The sequence below is a fragment of the Euprymna scolopes genome, chromosome 14, assembly GCF_053919585.1.
Source record: "Euprymna scolopes isolate OS-2025 chromosome 14, ASM5391958v1, whole genome shotgun sequence".
Classification (NCBI taxonomy): domain Eukaryota; kingdom Metazoa; phylum Mollusca; class Cephalopoda; order Sepiida; family Sepiolidae; genus Euprymna; species Euprymna scolopes.
The window spans coordinates 90,558,023-90,577,995 of NC_136495.1; the positions used below are offsets into that span (position 1 = coordinate 90,558,023).

At 31.8% G+C, this 19,973-nt stretch overlaps 1 protein-coding gene across 1 annotated transcript in view; it reads right to left on the reverse strand.

The window, feature by feature from the left end:
• Window positions 1-18,569, reverse strand: part of LOC145292776 (uncharacterized) — a 64,066-nt gene extending 45,497 nt beyond the window's left edge. The window contains exon 1 of the mRNA XM_080138813.1: window positions 18,485-18,569. Within this exon, the coding sequence (XP_079994939.1) occupies window positions 18,485-18,569 (85 nt within the window). The remainder of the gene's footprint in view (window positions 1-18,484) is intronic.
• Window positions 18,570-19,973: the final 1,404 nt, after the last annotated feature.

Here is a 19,973-nt window from a genome sequence, read left to right on the forward strand (position 1 = left end):
ACACACTGATTCGTAAACTTATTTAATGCAATAGTTGTATTCCTACAAACAGAAGGACAGTCAGACTTAGCTATCGAAATTCAAGCTCAAAAGAAAAATATACACTATCTTAGTTGGATCTTCCGTAAGTTAAATGAAGTCTCTCTTCTGCTGCAAATGATAACCCTGATAGACTGTAAACGGGTGATGAAAGCTTTTGTTGAAAAACTTAATATGTTTCAAATTAATTGAAAACGAAGGCAATCTGATAATATACCCGAACTAGCGGAAATCGACTTATGTGAAAATGACATTGTTATTTATTGTAACCATCTGTCAGCCATGAAAAATGATCCAGAAATCAGATTTTCCGATTTATTTGATTTCACTATTGAGCCATGGATTATTGACCCATTCGATTGTGATCCTCTCAGTGCACACGAAAATATCCAGGAGGAAATCATCAAGATAAAATGCAATGATGAATTGCAAATCAAGTCCAAAAGAGAAACTTTGTGTGCATTTTGGCAATCAAACACTGTAAAATCACTGTATCCAAATTTGTCGAATGTCGAAAATCCTTTTGTGTTTCCCAACATCATATCTTGTCGAAACTGGATTCAGCGCTGTGAATCACATTTTACAGAAGGAACGACACAGATTTGACATTATTTCTCGTGGAGATATTCGTATCTGCTTGAGTAATATTAAACCTGACATTGAATTTTTAGCGAAACATCACCAATCTCACACTAGTTAGACTCTCTACATTTCTTGTAAATTTGCAATAAAATTATTTTTAATTAATTTGTTTTCCATTTGCATGTACAAAATGTTTCTAGTGTTGGTTAGTCATAATTACAATATTTGTTATTATTTATTCTTGGAGGCGATTATGAATTAACTTAAGTCAAAAATAGCTTTTGGGGGCGATAGCCGGGAAAAGGTTGAGATGTATGTACATTCACCTAACAATTTAATGGAACAAAACATACTGTAAAAATTGAGTATAACTTAAAAATCCTATCTACAAAATAGCACGGCCCGTATCCTGCATAAGTACCAAAACCACACACACACACACACACACACACACACACACACACACACACACACACACACACACACATTCATTCCATTACGTGAATTTACAAAAACAAAAACACAAAAAACAGTTAGCGTTAATCAAGTTTTCATTATTATAATTGTTGTAAAATACTTTATTTGCATTAAATTAGTTTTCATTTAAAAATAAAGTTTCATTATATAATATTTATTTGTTTATTAAAAGCTCAAAAAATTATATTGAGAAATAGAATATTGTTTTATGACCAAAAATTATAAGGGGGTCGACCTTGAAAAAAAAGAAGAGAAAAGGGGTCCATGGGTCAAAAAAGGTTGAGAACCGCTGATTTAAATAATTACTTGCGTCGATGTGTTTTTTTGCGAATTTGTTATTAAACAATATTTGTTTTTGAATATTCATTTGCATTTGTGATACCATGATTTAAAGAAATACTTGCGACGATGTGTTTTTTCCGAATTTTTTATTGAACAAATATTGTTTAATAACAAATTCGCAAAAAAAACAAAAAACAAATCGTCGCAAGCATTTATTTCAATGATGGCATCACAAATGCAAATGAATATTCAAAAACAAATATTGTTTAATACCAACTGCGCAAAAACAAACACATCATCGCAAGTATTTATTTAAATGATGCTATAACAAATGCAAATGAATATTAAAAAACAAATATTGTTTAATATCAAAATCGCAACCAAAAAAACACATCATCCCAAGTATTTATGTAATTGATGGCATCACAAATGCAAATGAATATTGAAAAACAAATATTGTTTAATATCAAATTCGCAGCAAAAAAAACACATCATCGCAAGTATTTATGTAATTGATGACATCACAAATGAAAATGAATATTCAAAAACAAATATTGTTTAATAACAAATTCGCAAAATAAACTCACATCGTCACAAGTATTTATTAACATGATGGCATCACAAATGCAAATGAATATTGAAAAACAAATATTGTTTGATATCAAATTCGCAAAAAAAAAAACACATCGTCGCAAGTATTTATTTAAATAATTGCATCACAAATGCAAATGAATATTCAAAACAAAATATTGTTTAATATCTAATTTGCAAAAAAAACACATCATCGCAAGTATTTATGTAAATGATGGCGTCATAAATGCAAATGGATATTCAAAAGCCAATATTGTTTAATATCAAATTCAACAACAAGAAAAAAACACATCATCGCAAGTATTTATGTAATTGATGGCATGACAAATACAAATAAATATTCAAAAACAAATATTGTTTAATAAAAAATTCGCAAAAAAAAACCCAAATCGTCGGAAGTATTTATTTACATGATTGCATCACTAATGCAAATGACTATTACAAAAACCAATATTGTTTAATATCAAATTCTCATGAAAAAACATCGTCCCAAGTATTTATGTAATTGATAGCATCAGAAATGCAAATGAATATTACAAAACCCAATATTGTTTTATATCTAATTCGCAAAAAAACACATCGCCGCAAGTATTTATATAATTGATGGCATCACAAATGAAAATGAATATTCTAAAACAAATATTGTTTAATATCAAAGTCGCAAAAAAACACATCGACGCAAGTATTTATGTAACTGATAGCATCAGAAATGCAAATGAATATTCAAAAACAAATATTGTTTAATAAAAAAAGTCGCAAACAAAACCCATCCTCGCAAGTATTTATTTACATGATGGCATCACAAATGCAAATAAATATTCAAAAACAAATATTGTTAAATATTAAATTCGCAAAAGAAAACATCGACGCAAGTATTTATGTAATTGATAGCATCACAAATGCAAATGAATATTCAAAAAAAAATATTGTTTAATAACCAATTCGCCAAACCAAAAACAAATCGTCGCAAGTATTTATTTAAATGATAGAATCACAAATGCAAATGAATATTCAAAAACCAATATTGTCGTATATCAAAGTGTAACAAAAAACGCACATCGTCGCAAGTATTTATGTAATTGATGGCATCACAAATGCAAATGAATATTTAAAAACAAATATTGTTTAATATTAAATTCGCAAAAAAGAACACATAATCGCAAGTATGTATGAAATTGATAGCATCACAAATGCAAATGAATATTCAAAAACAAATATTGTTGAATATCAAATTCGCAAAAAAAAAACACATCATCGCAAGTATTTATGTAATTGATAGCATCACAAATGCAAATGAATATTTAAAAACAAATATTGTTTAATATCAAAGTCGCAAACAAATACACATCGTCGCAAGTATTTATGTAATTGATGGCATCACAAATGCACATGAATATTCAAAAACAAATATTGTTTAATAACAAATGCGCAAAACAACCCACATCGTCAAAAGTATTTATGTAATTGATGGCATAACAAATGCAAACAAATATTCTAAAACAAATATTTTTTAATATCAAATTCGCAAAAAAAAAAACACATCGTCGCAAGTATTTATGTGAATGATGGCATCACAAATGCAAATGAATATTCACAAACAAAGATTGTTTAATATGAAATTCGCAAAAAAAAACACATCGTCGCAAGTATTTATTTAAATGATGCCATCACAAATGCAAATCAATATTAAAAAAAATATTGTTTAATATCAAATTCGCAAAAAAAAAACATCGACTCACGTATTTATGTAATTCATAGCATCACAAATGCAAATGAATATTCAAAAACAAATATTGTTTAATATTAAAGTCGCAAAAAAAAAAAACATCGACGACAGTATTTATGTAATTGATAGCATCAGAACTGCAAATGAATATTACAAAACCAAATATTGTTTAATATCAAATTCGCAAAAAATCACATCGACGCAAGTATTTATGTAATTGATGGCATCACAAATGCAAATGGACATTCACAAACAAATATTGTTAATATGAAATTCGCAAAAAAAAAAAAACACATCATCGCAAGTATTTATGTAATTGATAGCATCACAAATGCAAATGAATATTGAAAAGCAAATATTGTTTAATATCAAAGTCGCAAAAAAACACATCGACGACAGTATTTATGTAATTGATAGCATCACAAATGCAAATGAATATTCAAAAACAAATATTGTTTAATAACAAATTCGCCAAACAACCCACATCGTCAAAAGTATTTATGTAATTGATGGCATAACAAATGCAAGCAAATATTCTAAAACAAATATTTTTTAATCACAAATTCGCAAAAAAAAAAACACATCGTCGCAAGTATTTATGTAAATGATGGCATTACAAATGCAAATGAATATTCACAAACAAAGATTGTTTAATATGAAATTCGCAAAAAAACACATCGTCGCAAGTATTTATTTAAATGATGCGATCACAAATGCAAATCAATATTAAAAACAAATATTGTTTAATATGAAATTCGCAAAAAAAACACATCATCGCAAATATTTATGTAAATTATGGCATCACAAATGCAAATGGATATTCAAAAACAAATATTGTTTAATATGAAATTCGCAAGAAAAAAACATACCATCGCAAGTATTTATGTAAAGATGGCATCACAAATGCAAATGGATATTCAAAAACAAATATTGTTTAATATCAAATTCGCCAAAAAAAAAACACATCGTCCCAAGTATTTATGTAATTGATGGCATCACAAATGCAAATGAATATTCAAAAAAAAATATTGTTTAATATCAAATTCGCCAAAAAAAACATCGACTCCAGTATTTATGTAATTCATAGCATCAAAAATGTAAATGAATATTCAAAAACAAATATTGTTTAATATTAAAGTCGCAAAAAAAAAACATCGACGCAAGTATTTATGTAATTGATAGCATCAGAAATGCAAATGAATATTACAAAACCAAATATTGTTTAATATCAAATTAAAAAAAAACACATCGACGCAAGTATTAATGTAATTGATGGCATCACAAATTCAAATGGATATTCAAAAACAAATATTGTTTAATATGAAATTCGCAAAAAAAACACATCATCGCAAGTATTTATGTAAATGATGGCATCACAAATGCAAATGAATATTCAAAAACCGATATTGTTTCACAATAAATTCGCAAAAAAAAAAAAACATATCATCGCAAGTATTTATGTAAATGATGGCATTACAAATGCAAATGAATATTCAGCAATAACTATTGTTTAATATCAAATTCGTAAAAAAAAAAAAAAACACATCTTCGCCAGTATTTATGTAAATGATGGCATCACAAATGCAAATGAATATTCAAAAACAAATATTGTTTAATAACCAATTCGCCAAACCAAAAACAAATCGTTGCAAGTATTTATTTAAATGATAGAATCACAAATGCAAATGAATATTAAAAAACCAATATTGTCGTATATCAAAGTGTAACAAAAAACGCACATCGTCGCAAGTATTTATGTAATTGATGGCATCACAAATGCAAATGAATATTGAAAAACAAATATTGTTTAATATCAAATACGCAAAAAAACACATCGTCGCAGGTATTTATGTCATTGATGATATCACAAATGCAAATGAATATTCAAAAACAAATATTGTTTAATAACATATTCGGAAAGAAAAAACACATCATCGCAAGTATTTATGTAACTGATGGCATCACAAATGCCAATGAATATACAATGACAACTATTGTTTAATAACCAATTCGCCAAACCAAAAACCAATCGTCGTAAGTATTTATTTAAATGATGGAATCACAAATGCAAATGAATATTCAAAAACAAATATTGTTTAACATCAAAGTCGCACAAAAAACACACATCGTTTAAATATTTATGTAATTGATGGCATCACAAATGCAAATGTATATTCAAAAAACAAATATTGTTTAATATCAAATTCGCAAAAAAACCCACATCGTCGCAAGTATTTATTTACATGCTGGCATCACAAATGCAACTGAATATTCAAAAACAAATATTGTTTAATATCAAATTCGCAAATAAAAACCCACATCGTCGCACGTATTCATTTAAATGATGGAATCACAAATGCAAATGAATATTCAAAAACAAATATTGTTTACTCTCAAATTATCAAAACAACCCACATAGTCACAAGTACTCATCACAAATGCAAACAAATATTCCAAAATAAATATTGTTTAATATCAAATTCGCAAAAAAAAGACATCATCGCAAGTATTTATGTAAATGATGGCATTATAAATGCAAATGGATCTTCAAACACAACTATTGTTTAATATCAAATTCAACAAAAAAAAAAACACATCATCGCAAGTATTTATGTAATTGATGGCATCACAAATGCAAATGAATATTCAAAAACAAATATTGTTTAATATCAAATTCGCCAAAAAAAAAAACAAAAAAAACACATCGTCCCACGTATTTATGTAATTGATGGCATCACAAATGCAAATGAATATTCAAAAACAAATATTGTTTAATATCCAATTCGCAAAAAAAAAAATCGACTTCAGTATTTATGTAATTCATAGCATCACAAATGCAAATCAATATTCAAAAACAAATACTGATCGCAAGTATTTATGTAATTGATAGCACCAGAAATGCAAATGAATATTACAAAACCAAATATTGTTTAATATCAAATTCGCAAAAAAAACACAACGACGACAGTATTTATGTAATTGATGGCATCACAAATGCTAATGAATATTCAAAAACAAATATTGCTGAATATCAAATTCGCAAAAAAACACATCGACGCAAGTGTTTATGTAATTGATGGCATCAGAAATGCCGATGAATATTCAAAAACAAATATTGCTTAATAGCAAATTCGCAACAAAAAAAACATCGACGCAAGTATTTATGTAATTGATAGCGTCAGAATTGCAAATGAATATTCAAAAACAAATATTTTTGAATATCAAATTCGCAAAACAAAACCCATCGACGTATGTATTTATGTAATTGATATCATCACAAATGCTAATGAATATTCAAAAACAAATATTGTTGAATATCAAATTCGCACAAAAACACGCCGACGCAAGTGTTTATGCAATTGATAGCATCACAAATGCAAATGAATTTTCAAAAACAAATATTGTTAATATCACAATCGCGAAAAAAACATCGACGCAAGTATTTATGTAATTGATAGCATCAGAAATGCAAATTAATAGTTAAAACGAAATATTTATGAATATCAAATTCGCAAAAAGAACATCGAAAAAAGTATTTATGTAATTGATAACATCAGAAATGCAACTGAATATTCAAAAACAAATATTGTTTAATATCAAAATCGCAACAAAGAAAAAAAACATCGACGCAAGTATTTATGTAACTGATAGCATCAGAAATGCAAATGAATATTTGAAAACAAATATTTTTGAATATCAAATTCGCAAAAAGAACATCGAAAAAAGTATTTATGTAATTGATAGCATCAGAAATGCAACTGAATATTCAAAAACAAATATTGTTTAATATCAAAATCGCAACAAAGAAAAAAAACATCGCGCAAGTATTTATGTAATTGATAGCATCACAAATGCAAATGAATATTGAAAAACAAATACTTTTGAATATCAAATTCGCAAAAAAAAAACATCGACAAAAGTATTTATGTAATTGTAAGCATCAGAAATGCAAATGAATATTTAAAAACAAATATTGTTTAATATCAAAATCGCAAAATAAAACATCGACGCAAGTATTTATATAATTGATAGCATCACAAATGCAAATGAATATTCAAAAACAAATATTGCTTTATATCAAATTCGCAAAAAAAAAACATCGACGCAAGTATTTATGTAATTGATGGCATTAGAAATGCAAATGAACATTCAAAAACAAATATTTTTAAATATCAAATTCGAAAAAAAAATCGACGCAAGTATTTATGTAATTGATAGCATCAGAAATGAATAGTTAAAACGAAATATTTTTGAATATCAAATTCGCAAAAAGAACATCGAAAAAAGTATTTATGTAATTGATAGCATCAGAAATGCAACTGAATATTCAAAAACAAATATTGTTTAATATCAAAATCGCAAAAAAAACATCGACGCAAGTATTTATGTAATTGATAGCATCAGAAATGCAACTGAATATTCAAAAACAAATATTGTTTAATATCAAAATCGCAAAAAAAAACATCGACGCAAGTATTTATGTAATTGATATCATCAGAAATGCAAATGAATAGTTAAAACGAAATATTTTTGAATATCAAATTCGCAAAAAGAACATCGAAAAAAGTATTTATGTAATTGATAGCATCAGAAATGCAACTGAATATTCAAAAACAAATATTGTTTAATATCAAAATCGCAACAAAGAAAAAAAACATCGACGCAAGTATTTATGTAATTGATAGCATCAGAACTGCAAATGAATATTACAAAACCAAATATTGTTTAATATCAAATTCGCAAAAAATCACATCGACGCAAGTATTTATGTAACTGATAGCATCACAAATGCAAATGAATATTGAAAAACAAATACTTTTGAATATCAAATTCGCAAAAAAACATCGACAAAAGTATTTATGTAATTGTAAGCATCAGAAATGCAAATGAATATTCAAAACCAAATATTGTTTACAATCAAATTCGCAAAAAAAAAACACATCGACGACAGTATTTATGTAATTGATGGCATCACAAATGCAAATGAATATTCAAAAACAAATATTGTTTAATATCAAAATCGCAAAATAAAACATCGACGCAAGTATTTATATAATTGATACCATCACAAATGCAAATAAATATTCAAAAACAAATATTGCTTTATATCAAATTCGCAAAAAAAAAAACATCGACGCAAGTATTTATGTAAATGTTAGCATCAGAAATGCAAATGAATATTCAAAACCAAATATTTTTGATATCAAATTCGCAAAAAAAAACATCGACGCAAGTATTTATGTAATTGATGGCATCAGAAATGCAAATGAACATTCAAAAACAAATATTTTTAAATATCAAATTCGAAAAAAAACATCGACGCAAGTATTTAAATGCAAATGAATAGTTAAAACGAAATATTTTTGAATATCAAATTCGCAAAAAGAACATCGAAAAAAGTATTTATGTAATTGATAGCATCAGAAATGCAACTGAATAATCAAAAACAAATATTGTTTAATATCAAAATCGCAACAAAGAAAAAAAACATCGACGCAAGTATTTATGTAATTGATAGCATCAGAAATGCAAATGAATATTCGAAAACAAATATTGTTTAATATCAAATTAAAAAAAAAACATCGCGCAAGTATTTATGTAATTGATAGCATCACAAATGCAAATGAATATTGAAAAACAAATACTTTTGAATATCAAATTCGCAAAAAAAAACATCGACAAAAGTATTTATGTAATTGTAAGCATCAGAAATGCAAATGAATATTCAAAAACAAATATTGTTTAATATCAAAATCGCAAAATAAAACATCGACGCAAGTATTTATATAATTGATAGCATCACAAATGCAAATGAATATTCAAAAACAAATATTGCTTTATATCAAATTCGCAAAAAAAAAACATCGACGCAAGTATTTATGTAAATGTTAGCATCAGAAATGCAAATGAATATTCAAAACCAAATATTTTTGAATATCAAATTCGCAAAAAAAAAACATCGACGCAAGTATTTATGTAATTGATGGCATTAGAAATGCAAATGAACATTCAAAAACAAATATTTTTAAATATCAAATTCGAAAAAAAAATCGACGCAAGTATTTATGTAATTGATAGCATCAGAAATGCAAATGAATAGTTAAAACGAAATATTTTTGAATATCAAATTCGCAAAAAGAACATCGAAAAAAGTATTTATGTAATTGATAGCATCAGAAATGCAACTGAATATTCAAAAACAAATATTGTTTAATATCAAAATCGCAAAAAAAAACATCGACGCAAGTATTTATGTAATTGATAGCATCAGAAATGCAACTGAATATTCAAAAACAAATATTGTTTAATATCAAAATCGCAAAAAAAACATCGACGCAAGTATTTATGTAATTGATAGCATCAGAAATGCAACTGAATATTCAAAAACAAATATTGTTTAATATCAAAATCGCAACAAAAAAAACATCGACGCAAGTATTTATGTAATTGATATCATCAGAAATGCAAATGAATAGTTAAAACGAAATATTTTTGAATATCAAATTCGCAAAAAGAACATCGAAAAAAGTATTTATGTAATTGATAGCATCAGAAATGCAACTGAATATTCAAAAACAAATATTGTTTAATATCAAAATCGCAACAAAGAAAAAAAACATCGACGCAAGTATTTATGTAACTGATAGCATCAGAAATGCAAATGAATATTCGAAAACAAATATTGTTTAATGTCAAATTAAAAAAAAACATCGCGCAAGTATTTATGTAATTGATAGCATCACAAATGCAAATAAATATTCAAAAACAAATATTGCTTTATATCAAATTCGCAAAAAAAAACATCGACGCAAGTATTTATGTAAATGTTAGCATCAGAAATGCAAATGAATATTCAAAACCAAATATTTTTGATATCAAATTCGCAAAAAAAAACATCGACGCAAGTATTTATGTAATTGATGGCATCAGAAATGCAAATGAACATTCAAAAACAAATATTTTTAAATATCAAATTCGAAAAAAAACATCGACGCAAGTATTTAAATGCAAATGAATAGTTAAAACGAAATATTTTTGAATATCAAATTCGCAAAAAGAACATCGAAAAAAGTATTTATGTAATTGATAGCATCAGAAATGCAACTGAATAATCAAAAACAAATATTGTTTAATATCAAAATCGCAACAAAGAAAAAAAACATCGACGCAAGTATTTATGTAACTGATAGCATCAGAAATGCAAATGAATATTCGAAAACAAATATTGTTTAATGTCAAATTAAAAAAAAAAATCGCGCAAGTATTTATGTAATTGATAGCATCACAAATGCAAATGAATATTGAAAAACAAATACTTTTGAATATCAAATTCGCAAAAAAACATCGACAAAAGTATTTATGTAATTGTAAGCATCAGAAATGCAAATGAATAGTTAAAACGAAATATTTTTGAATATCAAATTCGCAAAAAGAACATCGAAAAAAGTATTTATGTAATTGATAGCATCAGAAATGCAACTGAATATTCAAAAACAAATATTGTTTAATATCAAAATCGCAAAAAAAAACATCGACGCAAGTATTTATGTAATTGATAGCATCAGAAATGCAACTGAATATTCAAAAACAAATATTGTTTAATATCAAAATCGCAAAAAAAAACATCGACGCAAGTATTTATGTAATTGATAGCATCAGAAATGCAACTGAATATTCAAAAACAAATATTGTTTAATATCAAAATCGCAACAAAAAAAACATCGACGCAAGTATTTATGTAATTGATATCATCAGAAATGCAAATGAATAGTTAAAACGAAATATTTTTGAATATCAAATTCGCAAAAAGAACATCGAAAAAAGTATTTATGTAATTGATAGCATCAGAAATGCAACTGAATATTCAAAAACAAATATTGTTTAATATCAAAATCGCAACAAAGAAAAAAAACATCGACGCAAGTATTTATGTAACTGATAGCATCAGAAATGCAAATGAATATTCGAAAACAAATATTGTTTAATGTCAAATTAAAAAAAAACATCGCGCAAGTATTTATGTAATTGATAGCATCACAAATGCAAATAAATATTCAAAAACAAATATTGCTTTATATCAAATTCGCAAAAAAAAAACATCGACGCAAGTATTTATGTAAATGTTAGCATCAGAAATGCAAATGAATATTCAAAACCAAATATTTTTGATATCAAATTCGCAAAAAAAAACATCGACGCAAGTATTTATGTAATTGATGGCATCAGAAATGCAAATGAACATTCAAAAACAAATATTTTTAAATATCAAATTCGAAAAAAAACATCGACGCAAGTATTTAAATGCAAATGAATAGTTAAAACGAAATATTTTTGAATATCAAATTCGCAAAAAGAACATCGAAAAAAGTATTTATGTAATTGATAGCATCAGAAATGCAACTGAATAATCAAAAACAAATATTGTTTAATATCAAAATCGCAACAAAGAAAAAAAACATCGACGCAAGTATTTATGTAACTGATAGCATCAGAAATGCAAATGAATATTCGAAAACAAATATTGTTTAATGTCAAATTAAAAAAAAAAATCGCGCAAGTATTTATGTAATTGATAGCATCACAAATGCAAATGAATATTGAAAAACAAATACTTTTGAATATCAAATTCGCAAAAAAACATCGACAAAAGTATTTATGTAATTGTAAGCATCAGAAATGAAAATGAATATTCAAAACCAAATATTGTTTACAATCAAATTCGCAAAAAAAAAACACATCGACGACAGTATTTATGTAATTGATGGCATCACAAATGCAAATGAATATTCAAAAACAAATATTGTTTAATATCAAAATCGCAAAATAAAACATCGACGCAAGTATTTATATAATTGATACCATCACAAATGCAAATAAATATTCAAAAACAAATATTGCTTTATATCAAATTCGCAAAAAAAAACATCGACGCAAGTATTTATGTAAATGTTAGCATCAGAAATGCAAATGAATATTCAAAACCAAATATTTTTGATATCAAATTCGCAAAAAAAAACATCGACGCAAGTATTTATGTAATTGATGGCATCAGAAATGCAAATGAACATTCAAAAACAAATATTTTTAAATATCAAATTCGAAAAAAAACATCGACGCAAGTATTTAAATGCAAATGAATAGTTAAAACGAAATATTTTTGAATATCAAATTCGCAAAAAGAACATCGAAAAAAGTATTTATGTAATTGATAGCATCAGAAATGCAACTGAATAATCAAAAACAAATATTGTTTAATATCAAAATCGCAACAAAGAAAAAAAACATCGACGCAAGTATTTATGTAATTGATAGCATCAGAAACGCAAATGAATATTCAGAAACAAATATTGTTTAACTAGCGGGGGTACCCGGCGTTGCCCGATTTTTTGTTTCCGGGACGGCGGGGGGAGTTTTAAAAAATGTTATGGTAGGTAAGTAGGAAGGATCAAACCCGGAGTCATGAGTAAAAGTAGGAAAATAAAGTGTGAAAAAAAAAAAAAAAAAAACATCTGCAACGTTAACAGTTCGGCCACCAAGAAAAGTCCATTCCAGTTGTTTAGGAAAAAAAAAACACAAAAAAACGACTACGGTAGGTCGGCGCGAACGTGAAAATATAATGTGAATTGTCCAGCAAGCTAACCTGTACGCCACAGAGCACTGCAGCTTAGTTTAGTGATTTTAAATAACTTCACATGAAAGAACTACGAAGCCAAACCGGTGTTCTCTTCTCAACTGTTCCTTGTGAACGATCCCCAAACGGTGTTAAGTGGTGGTAGGGGGAGGAGGAATTTATTAGAGAGAAAATAGTTTACCACTTCCATTGATCTTAACCGATTTTGGCCGTGACTTCTCAGCAGAAAAAGTATAGAAATCAAAGATTATCGAGGAATTTGAGAAATAATAAGCCTATAACACACTTCAGATATTGTTCTGCCGTTTGTGCATATTATATTTGCATGAAATATCTTGATTTTTAATCCTATTAATGTCAAAATCAGACGGGAAAAAAGGAGTTCATTTTATTTATATAGAAGAAGATAGATAGAATAGAATAGAAAGAAAGAAAGAAGATAGAAGATAGAAGAAGAAGAATAGAAGGAGATAGAGAAGAGAAGATAGAATAGAAGAAAAAGAATAGAAGAAGATAGAAGAAGATATCAAAATCGCAAAATAAAACATCGACGCAAGTATTTATGTAATTGATAGCATCACAAATGCAAATGAATATTCAAAAACAAATAATTTTTAATATCAAATGCGCAAAAAAAAACATCGACAAAAGTATTTATGTAATTGATAGCACCAGAAATTCAAATGAATATTCAAAAACTAATATTGTTTAATATCAAATTCCCCAAAAAAAAACATCGACGCAAGTATTTATGTAAAGGATGGCATCACAAATATGACCTTCTTCACCTTCACCGAGGTGCATGACTTATATGATCTTCACTGAGGTGCGCGACTTGACACACAAAAAAAACCAGCCTCCTGATCACCTGCTAACGCACGCGTCACTGTAACGTCCAATGACAACAACAACAACAACCTTCTCACTCGACCTGCCTTTTATACCACTATCTCAATCCCTTCTCTTGCGCATGCGCCTGTAGATTCCTGACAACCTCGAGACTTCCGCTTATAAAAATCCAAGTTTTGTTGTCGTGCATGCCTATACAAGGCACAAACACGTGGGCGTTTGTTTTGTTGGTAAGTACTACACTCCCCCCTGATCTGATGATCACATAGAGTGCACTCCGGGGGTTGGCCTCTTAGTTCGTTGGCTTCTGCGAAGGGTGGTATTTACAATCTCGGATTCAGGTTCTGGTTCTGGTTCTGGGTGTGGTTCTGGTTCTGGTTCTGATCCTTCCTGATCAGACGAACTACAACTACCACTCTCTTGCTCGGTGACCTCACTCATCAGCAGCTCATCATCTGATGATTCATCGCTCTCTGTAGTTGTGGAATGTACTTCACTAGCTGGGCGAAGATCGCACACATGGCGTGGGGTTCCATCAACAAGGACCGACTGCTGGCTGACCACTCCAGATATTCGTCATCGCTTGAACTTGGTGGTGCACCGGTTTCCAGTGGGTCTAACCCAAACTGGATCCCCTACCTTGTATTTGTAATGACTCTCCTCGTCGATTGGTTGGACAGTGTCAATGCCCTTTATCCTAACACAGTATTTGTGTATGGCATTGGCCGGTGCTGTTGTTAGTGTCTTCCCATCCTTTGGTGTGATGTTATACCAATACGTGGCCTCCGTAATGGTACATTGCTTTCTGGCAGCAATTCTCTTGATGCTGCGATGCCATTCCCTGATGGCACATGAGCACATCGCAGTCGTAGTCGGACACCCCACTCATTCAACAACTGCCAAACTTGGTGGCTACAAAAAGCAGCATCGTTGTCCGTCAATATCTCTTCCAGCGCACCTCGCTCAGAAAAGATAGATGACAGTTGGCGGACAACATTCGCTGAGTCCTGCCTGGTCATTTGCCGCCACACCGCAAAACGAGTGGGTCCACAGTCGATAAGGGTTAGAAAGGGCTTACCACTGTAATGGGTAATATCCATCGCTAATCGATGCCACACATGCTCAACTTCCAATCGCCCCTTCTGCCATTGCTCCGGTGCAGGATCAATAGACTGGCATGCCTCACAGTGCTTGATGATCTGCCTGACATCCGCCCTTGTCACTGCCGGGTCCACACGCCTCGCAAAATACAAAGTTCTTTTGAAAGCTGGATGTCCACTTTGCACATGAATTCTTTGTATTTGGCATCAACTAATCGCGCCAACTGCGCAAGATCGAGCAGCGAACTCCACGCCTGTCTTCACAGCTTCATACCATTTGTGAGGCACACGGGTTAGTTGGTCTGCACGATTACAGTGTGATGCCATGAGCGTTACACTCACCGACAGGTCATACTCTGATACCAGACTCTTCAGGGTGTTTAGCCTCTGCCGGATTAACATCTCTTCCGATAACCACTCCACCCAGTGCCTTAATAGCATCATATCCCAACAGTACATCGAATCCCAGCAAATCCCCTCGCATCACCAGCACATTAATGTCTGCGGCCACACCAGAGTCTGTGAGGACTTTGACAGTTCCGACTCCACAGCAAGCTTGCGTATTGCCACCTATTGTGGTTACTTTGATGTTCTGCTTTGCCCAGTTTCGACACAACTTGGCACTCATGATGGTGTGTGAGCACCCGGAGTCGAGAAGAGCTGAACAAGGCACTTGGTCCACGTACACATTTACTGTCGGTTGCGCCTCAATTAAATCTTGTCCGGGGAACAGGGTGGCACTGACGTCCTACCCCCTGATGCATTTCCCCCACAATTTTGGGATAAATGTCCATAACTACCACATTGGAAACAGCGCGGGCGCCCCGTCCCTTGTTAGTACAATTTCTTGCGAAATGGCCTCGCTGGCCGCAGCAGAAACATCTCCCATTGGTCGTGGGTCTCAAACTGGGACTCTTTTCAGCATTAGTCTTGGCTGCCTGCGCCATCATTACAACCGGTTCCCTCAGGTCCTCCTCATCTCTGATAATGGCTCGAGCGTGTTCTAACAGATGTTCCATGGGCGTTACAGATACGCTGGTGGAAGCCCTCAACAGTTGCTTAACATGGGTGGGAAGGCCGGCCACAAACGCATACGCCAGTGCTTGCTCTGACACTCCATTGCCAAATAGAACTGCAAGTTTCTTCAGCTCTGCGAAGAAGACGTCCACGGTTTCACCTTGCATGAGCTTCCTAGCGCCAAATGTTTCGTAGGCCGTGCAGGGATCCATGGCAAATGCCTTGTATAAAGCATTTTTTATACAGGTAACATCAGCCTTCTCCACGACACTAAGTTGCTGATACACACTTAGGGCGCCTCCAGCCAATCTCAGGGGAATCACGGTATGCACCACCTTTACTTCACAGAGGCTGCAGATCAGCTCAACCCTTTCGACCCAGTCGACAACAGAAGTGGATCCGTCGAATTCGGGTATCAGTTTTAAATCAAACTTTGCCCCAGCCATAGTTGTCCAGGAAAAGAGACAAAACGAAATAGCCGAAATAGCTTATGACCTTCACCTTCACCGAGGTGCACGACTTATATGATCTTCACCGAGGTGCGCGACTTGACACACACAAAAAAAACAGCCTCTTAATCACCTGCTAACGCACGCGTCATTGTAACGTCCAATGACAACAACAACAACAACCTTCTCACTCGACCTGCCTTTTATACCACTATCTCAACCCCTTCTCTTGCGCATGCACCTGTAGATTCCTGACAACCTCGAGACTTCCGCTTATAAAAATCCAAGTTTTGTTGTCGCGCATGCCTATACAAGGCACAAACACGTGGACGTTTGTTTTGTTGGTAAGTACTACAACAAATGCAAATGAATATTTAAAAACAAATATTGTTTATTATCAAATTCGCAAAAAAACCCATCGAAGCAAGTATTTATTTAAATGATGGCATCACAAATGCAAATGAATATTCAAAAACAAATATTGTTTAATATCAAATTCGCAAAAAACACATCGACGCAAGTATTTATGTAATTGATAGCATCACAAATGCAAATGAATATTCAAAAACAAATATTGTTTAATATCAAATTCGCAAAAAAACACATCGACGACAGTATTTATGTAATTGATAGCATCACAAATGCAATTGAATATTCAAAAACAAATATTGTTTAATATCAAATTCGCAAAAAACACATCGACGCAAGTATTTATGTAATCATCACAAATGCAAATGAATATTCAAAAACAAATATTGTTTATTATCAAATTCGCAAAAAAACACATCGACGCATTTCGTCGACGCAAGTATTTATGTAATTGATAGCATCAGAAATGCAAATGAATATTCAAAAACAAATATTGTTTAATATAAAATTCGCAAAAAAAAAACACATCGACGCAAGTATTTATGTAATTGACGGCATCACAAATGCAAATGAATATTCAAAAACAAATATTGTTTATTAATATAAAATTCGCAAAAAAAAAAAAAACACATCGACGCAAGTATTTATGTAACTGATTGCATCACAAATGCTAATGAATATTAAAAAACAATTATATTAGTAAAGATAAAGTAGCACAGCCTTAGCCACAGCATCATCAGCAGGTGGCTGTCGTCGACCTCTACCCAGTCCACACCTTCTTTGCCACTGACTTCTGGGAGCCTGCTGAACGACCTTTATCCTTACTTAAAGCCGCTGGTCAACGTCCTTGTCACCACATTTGCCATAACCGGCACATCCTCACATACCAACAGCACCTGCTACAATTACATTAAACCTGAATAAAAGTTTAAACTAAACTTTTTCATTTGTCCTGCTTGCTTTTATATACTCAATTTTCTAATATAACAAATTGATCAGAGTGTTCAGCAAGATGAGTATAGACAGCTACATAGGTTTAATCGAATCAGAGCTATTCACTCTAATTAAAGAACAGAGACAACTATTATTTAACTTGAACATAGGACTGACATAACCATCGAAGGACGGTGTTCGGGAGATTCAAATCGACATAGACACCATGACGACTGCCCTAAAATCGACATTAGTAACAGCAACCACCACTGCTCAAAAAAACGACAATTACAGCTTACTAATGCGCCAACAAATGATACGAGAAGTCATAAGGCAACAGAAGGATTTTCGCCCAGGAAACAACATGAATCAATTCATCATGCCACTAAACAAAATATATGCAATGCATATAAGATCAGAACTAATAGCCTACACTAACCTGGAGGGCAGACTTTTGAAGTCTGTGAAAGACGTACGATACTAGGATGAATTTCATCAGATGCTCGACTGGAAACAGGACACATCCACCTTCATCAACCTGAAAGAATACTTCCTAACAACTCACTGCACCCAGATGACTACCAGTCAATACTTAAGCCGAGCTTGGGACTTAGAACATTGAGATGGCGAAAAACTAACTGATTTAGCAGGCCGACTTCAAACTACACTCAGAGAGGCAGCTGTCCACATTAAGTGCAAATTTAAAAAGGACAGAAATTTGGAACTATCTGTCCACGGACTTATTTCAATCATAGACACAATGCTTATGAACGAAAAAGTGAAAGTGTGGAATACAAACATCTATCCTCACCTCGTCAAGATTATGGACAATCACGATACTGCAATTAGTATAGCCTCTGAAGCACAACGATACTTAGATCATGGTGTAAAATCCGACGTCGCCAACCCCCAAGATACCACAGGTTCGACGCACACAGCCACCATCATACGACCAACGCCACCAACCCACAATTCTCCCTACAACACCCATACCGACATCATCCAGAATCACTCAACCACTGAAACACGGATCGAATCCCACACTCTGGAGAAAAAGCTATGGCTAAAAACAGCTCACTACCAAACCATCTCAACCAAGACAAATTAGAGGTCACTGCTAACCTACTGATTTGCTACACCGACATCATTGATATCAAAAATGGCGACAAGAGCACATTCATCCAACTCATTTGAATACCAACTAATGGCCAGTTGCGCAATCAAAAACAGCACCCAATCACTCAAGCCCTGGAAGCGAATTCTGAGATTAATCACATGGCGAACGAAGGCATCATCGAAACCTGCTATGACCCCAAAGACTTAAATAGCCCAGTATTTGCTGTACGCAAGAAAAACGGATCAATTCGCATCATCGCCAACGTTAAAAGAATACTAAACTGGACCCCTACCTAGGATCGGTCACTTGTTTACAAACAGGTACTTCACCTCCCTCGACCTACATAGCAGGTATTGGCAAATTGAAATTGACAAACCAGACTGACACAAAACAGCGTTCACATGGAACGACCAGTGTTACCAGTCCACATGCCTGGCATTTGGTCTTACCTCGGCAGGACAAATCTTTTCCCATCGCATAGCAGAAGCCTTAGCCACGGTCACTTCACACAGCAACATCTCGTCCTATATCGATAGCAACTTGGTGCATACCAGGACATTTGGTGATTACATTCTTGCACTCGAACAACTGTTTGCCACCCTCTGAAAATCGAGACTTAAGCTGAACCCAGGCAAATGTTCCTTCTTCACACCCGAGGTAAAATTTCTTGGCCGTATAATAGACAGTGAAGGGTTCAAAGCCAACCCTGGATACGTTCATACTATCAGAGAAATGAAGCCCCAACTTCAAGAAAAGAACTTCAAAGTCTTATCAGCCATTGAGTATGAATTAGACAATTCCTTGAGACATG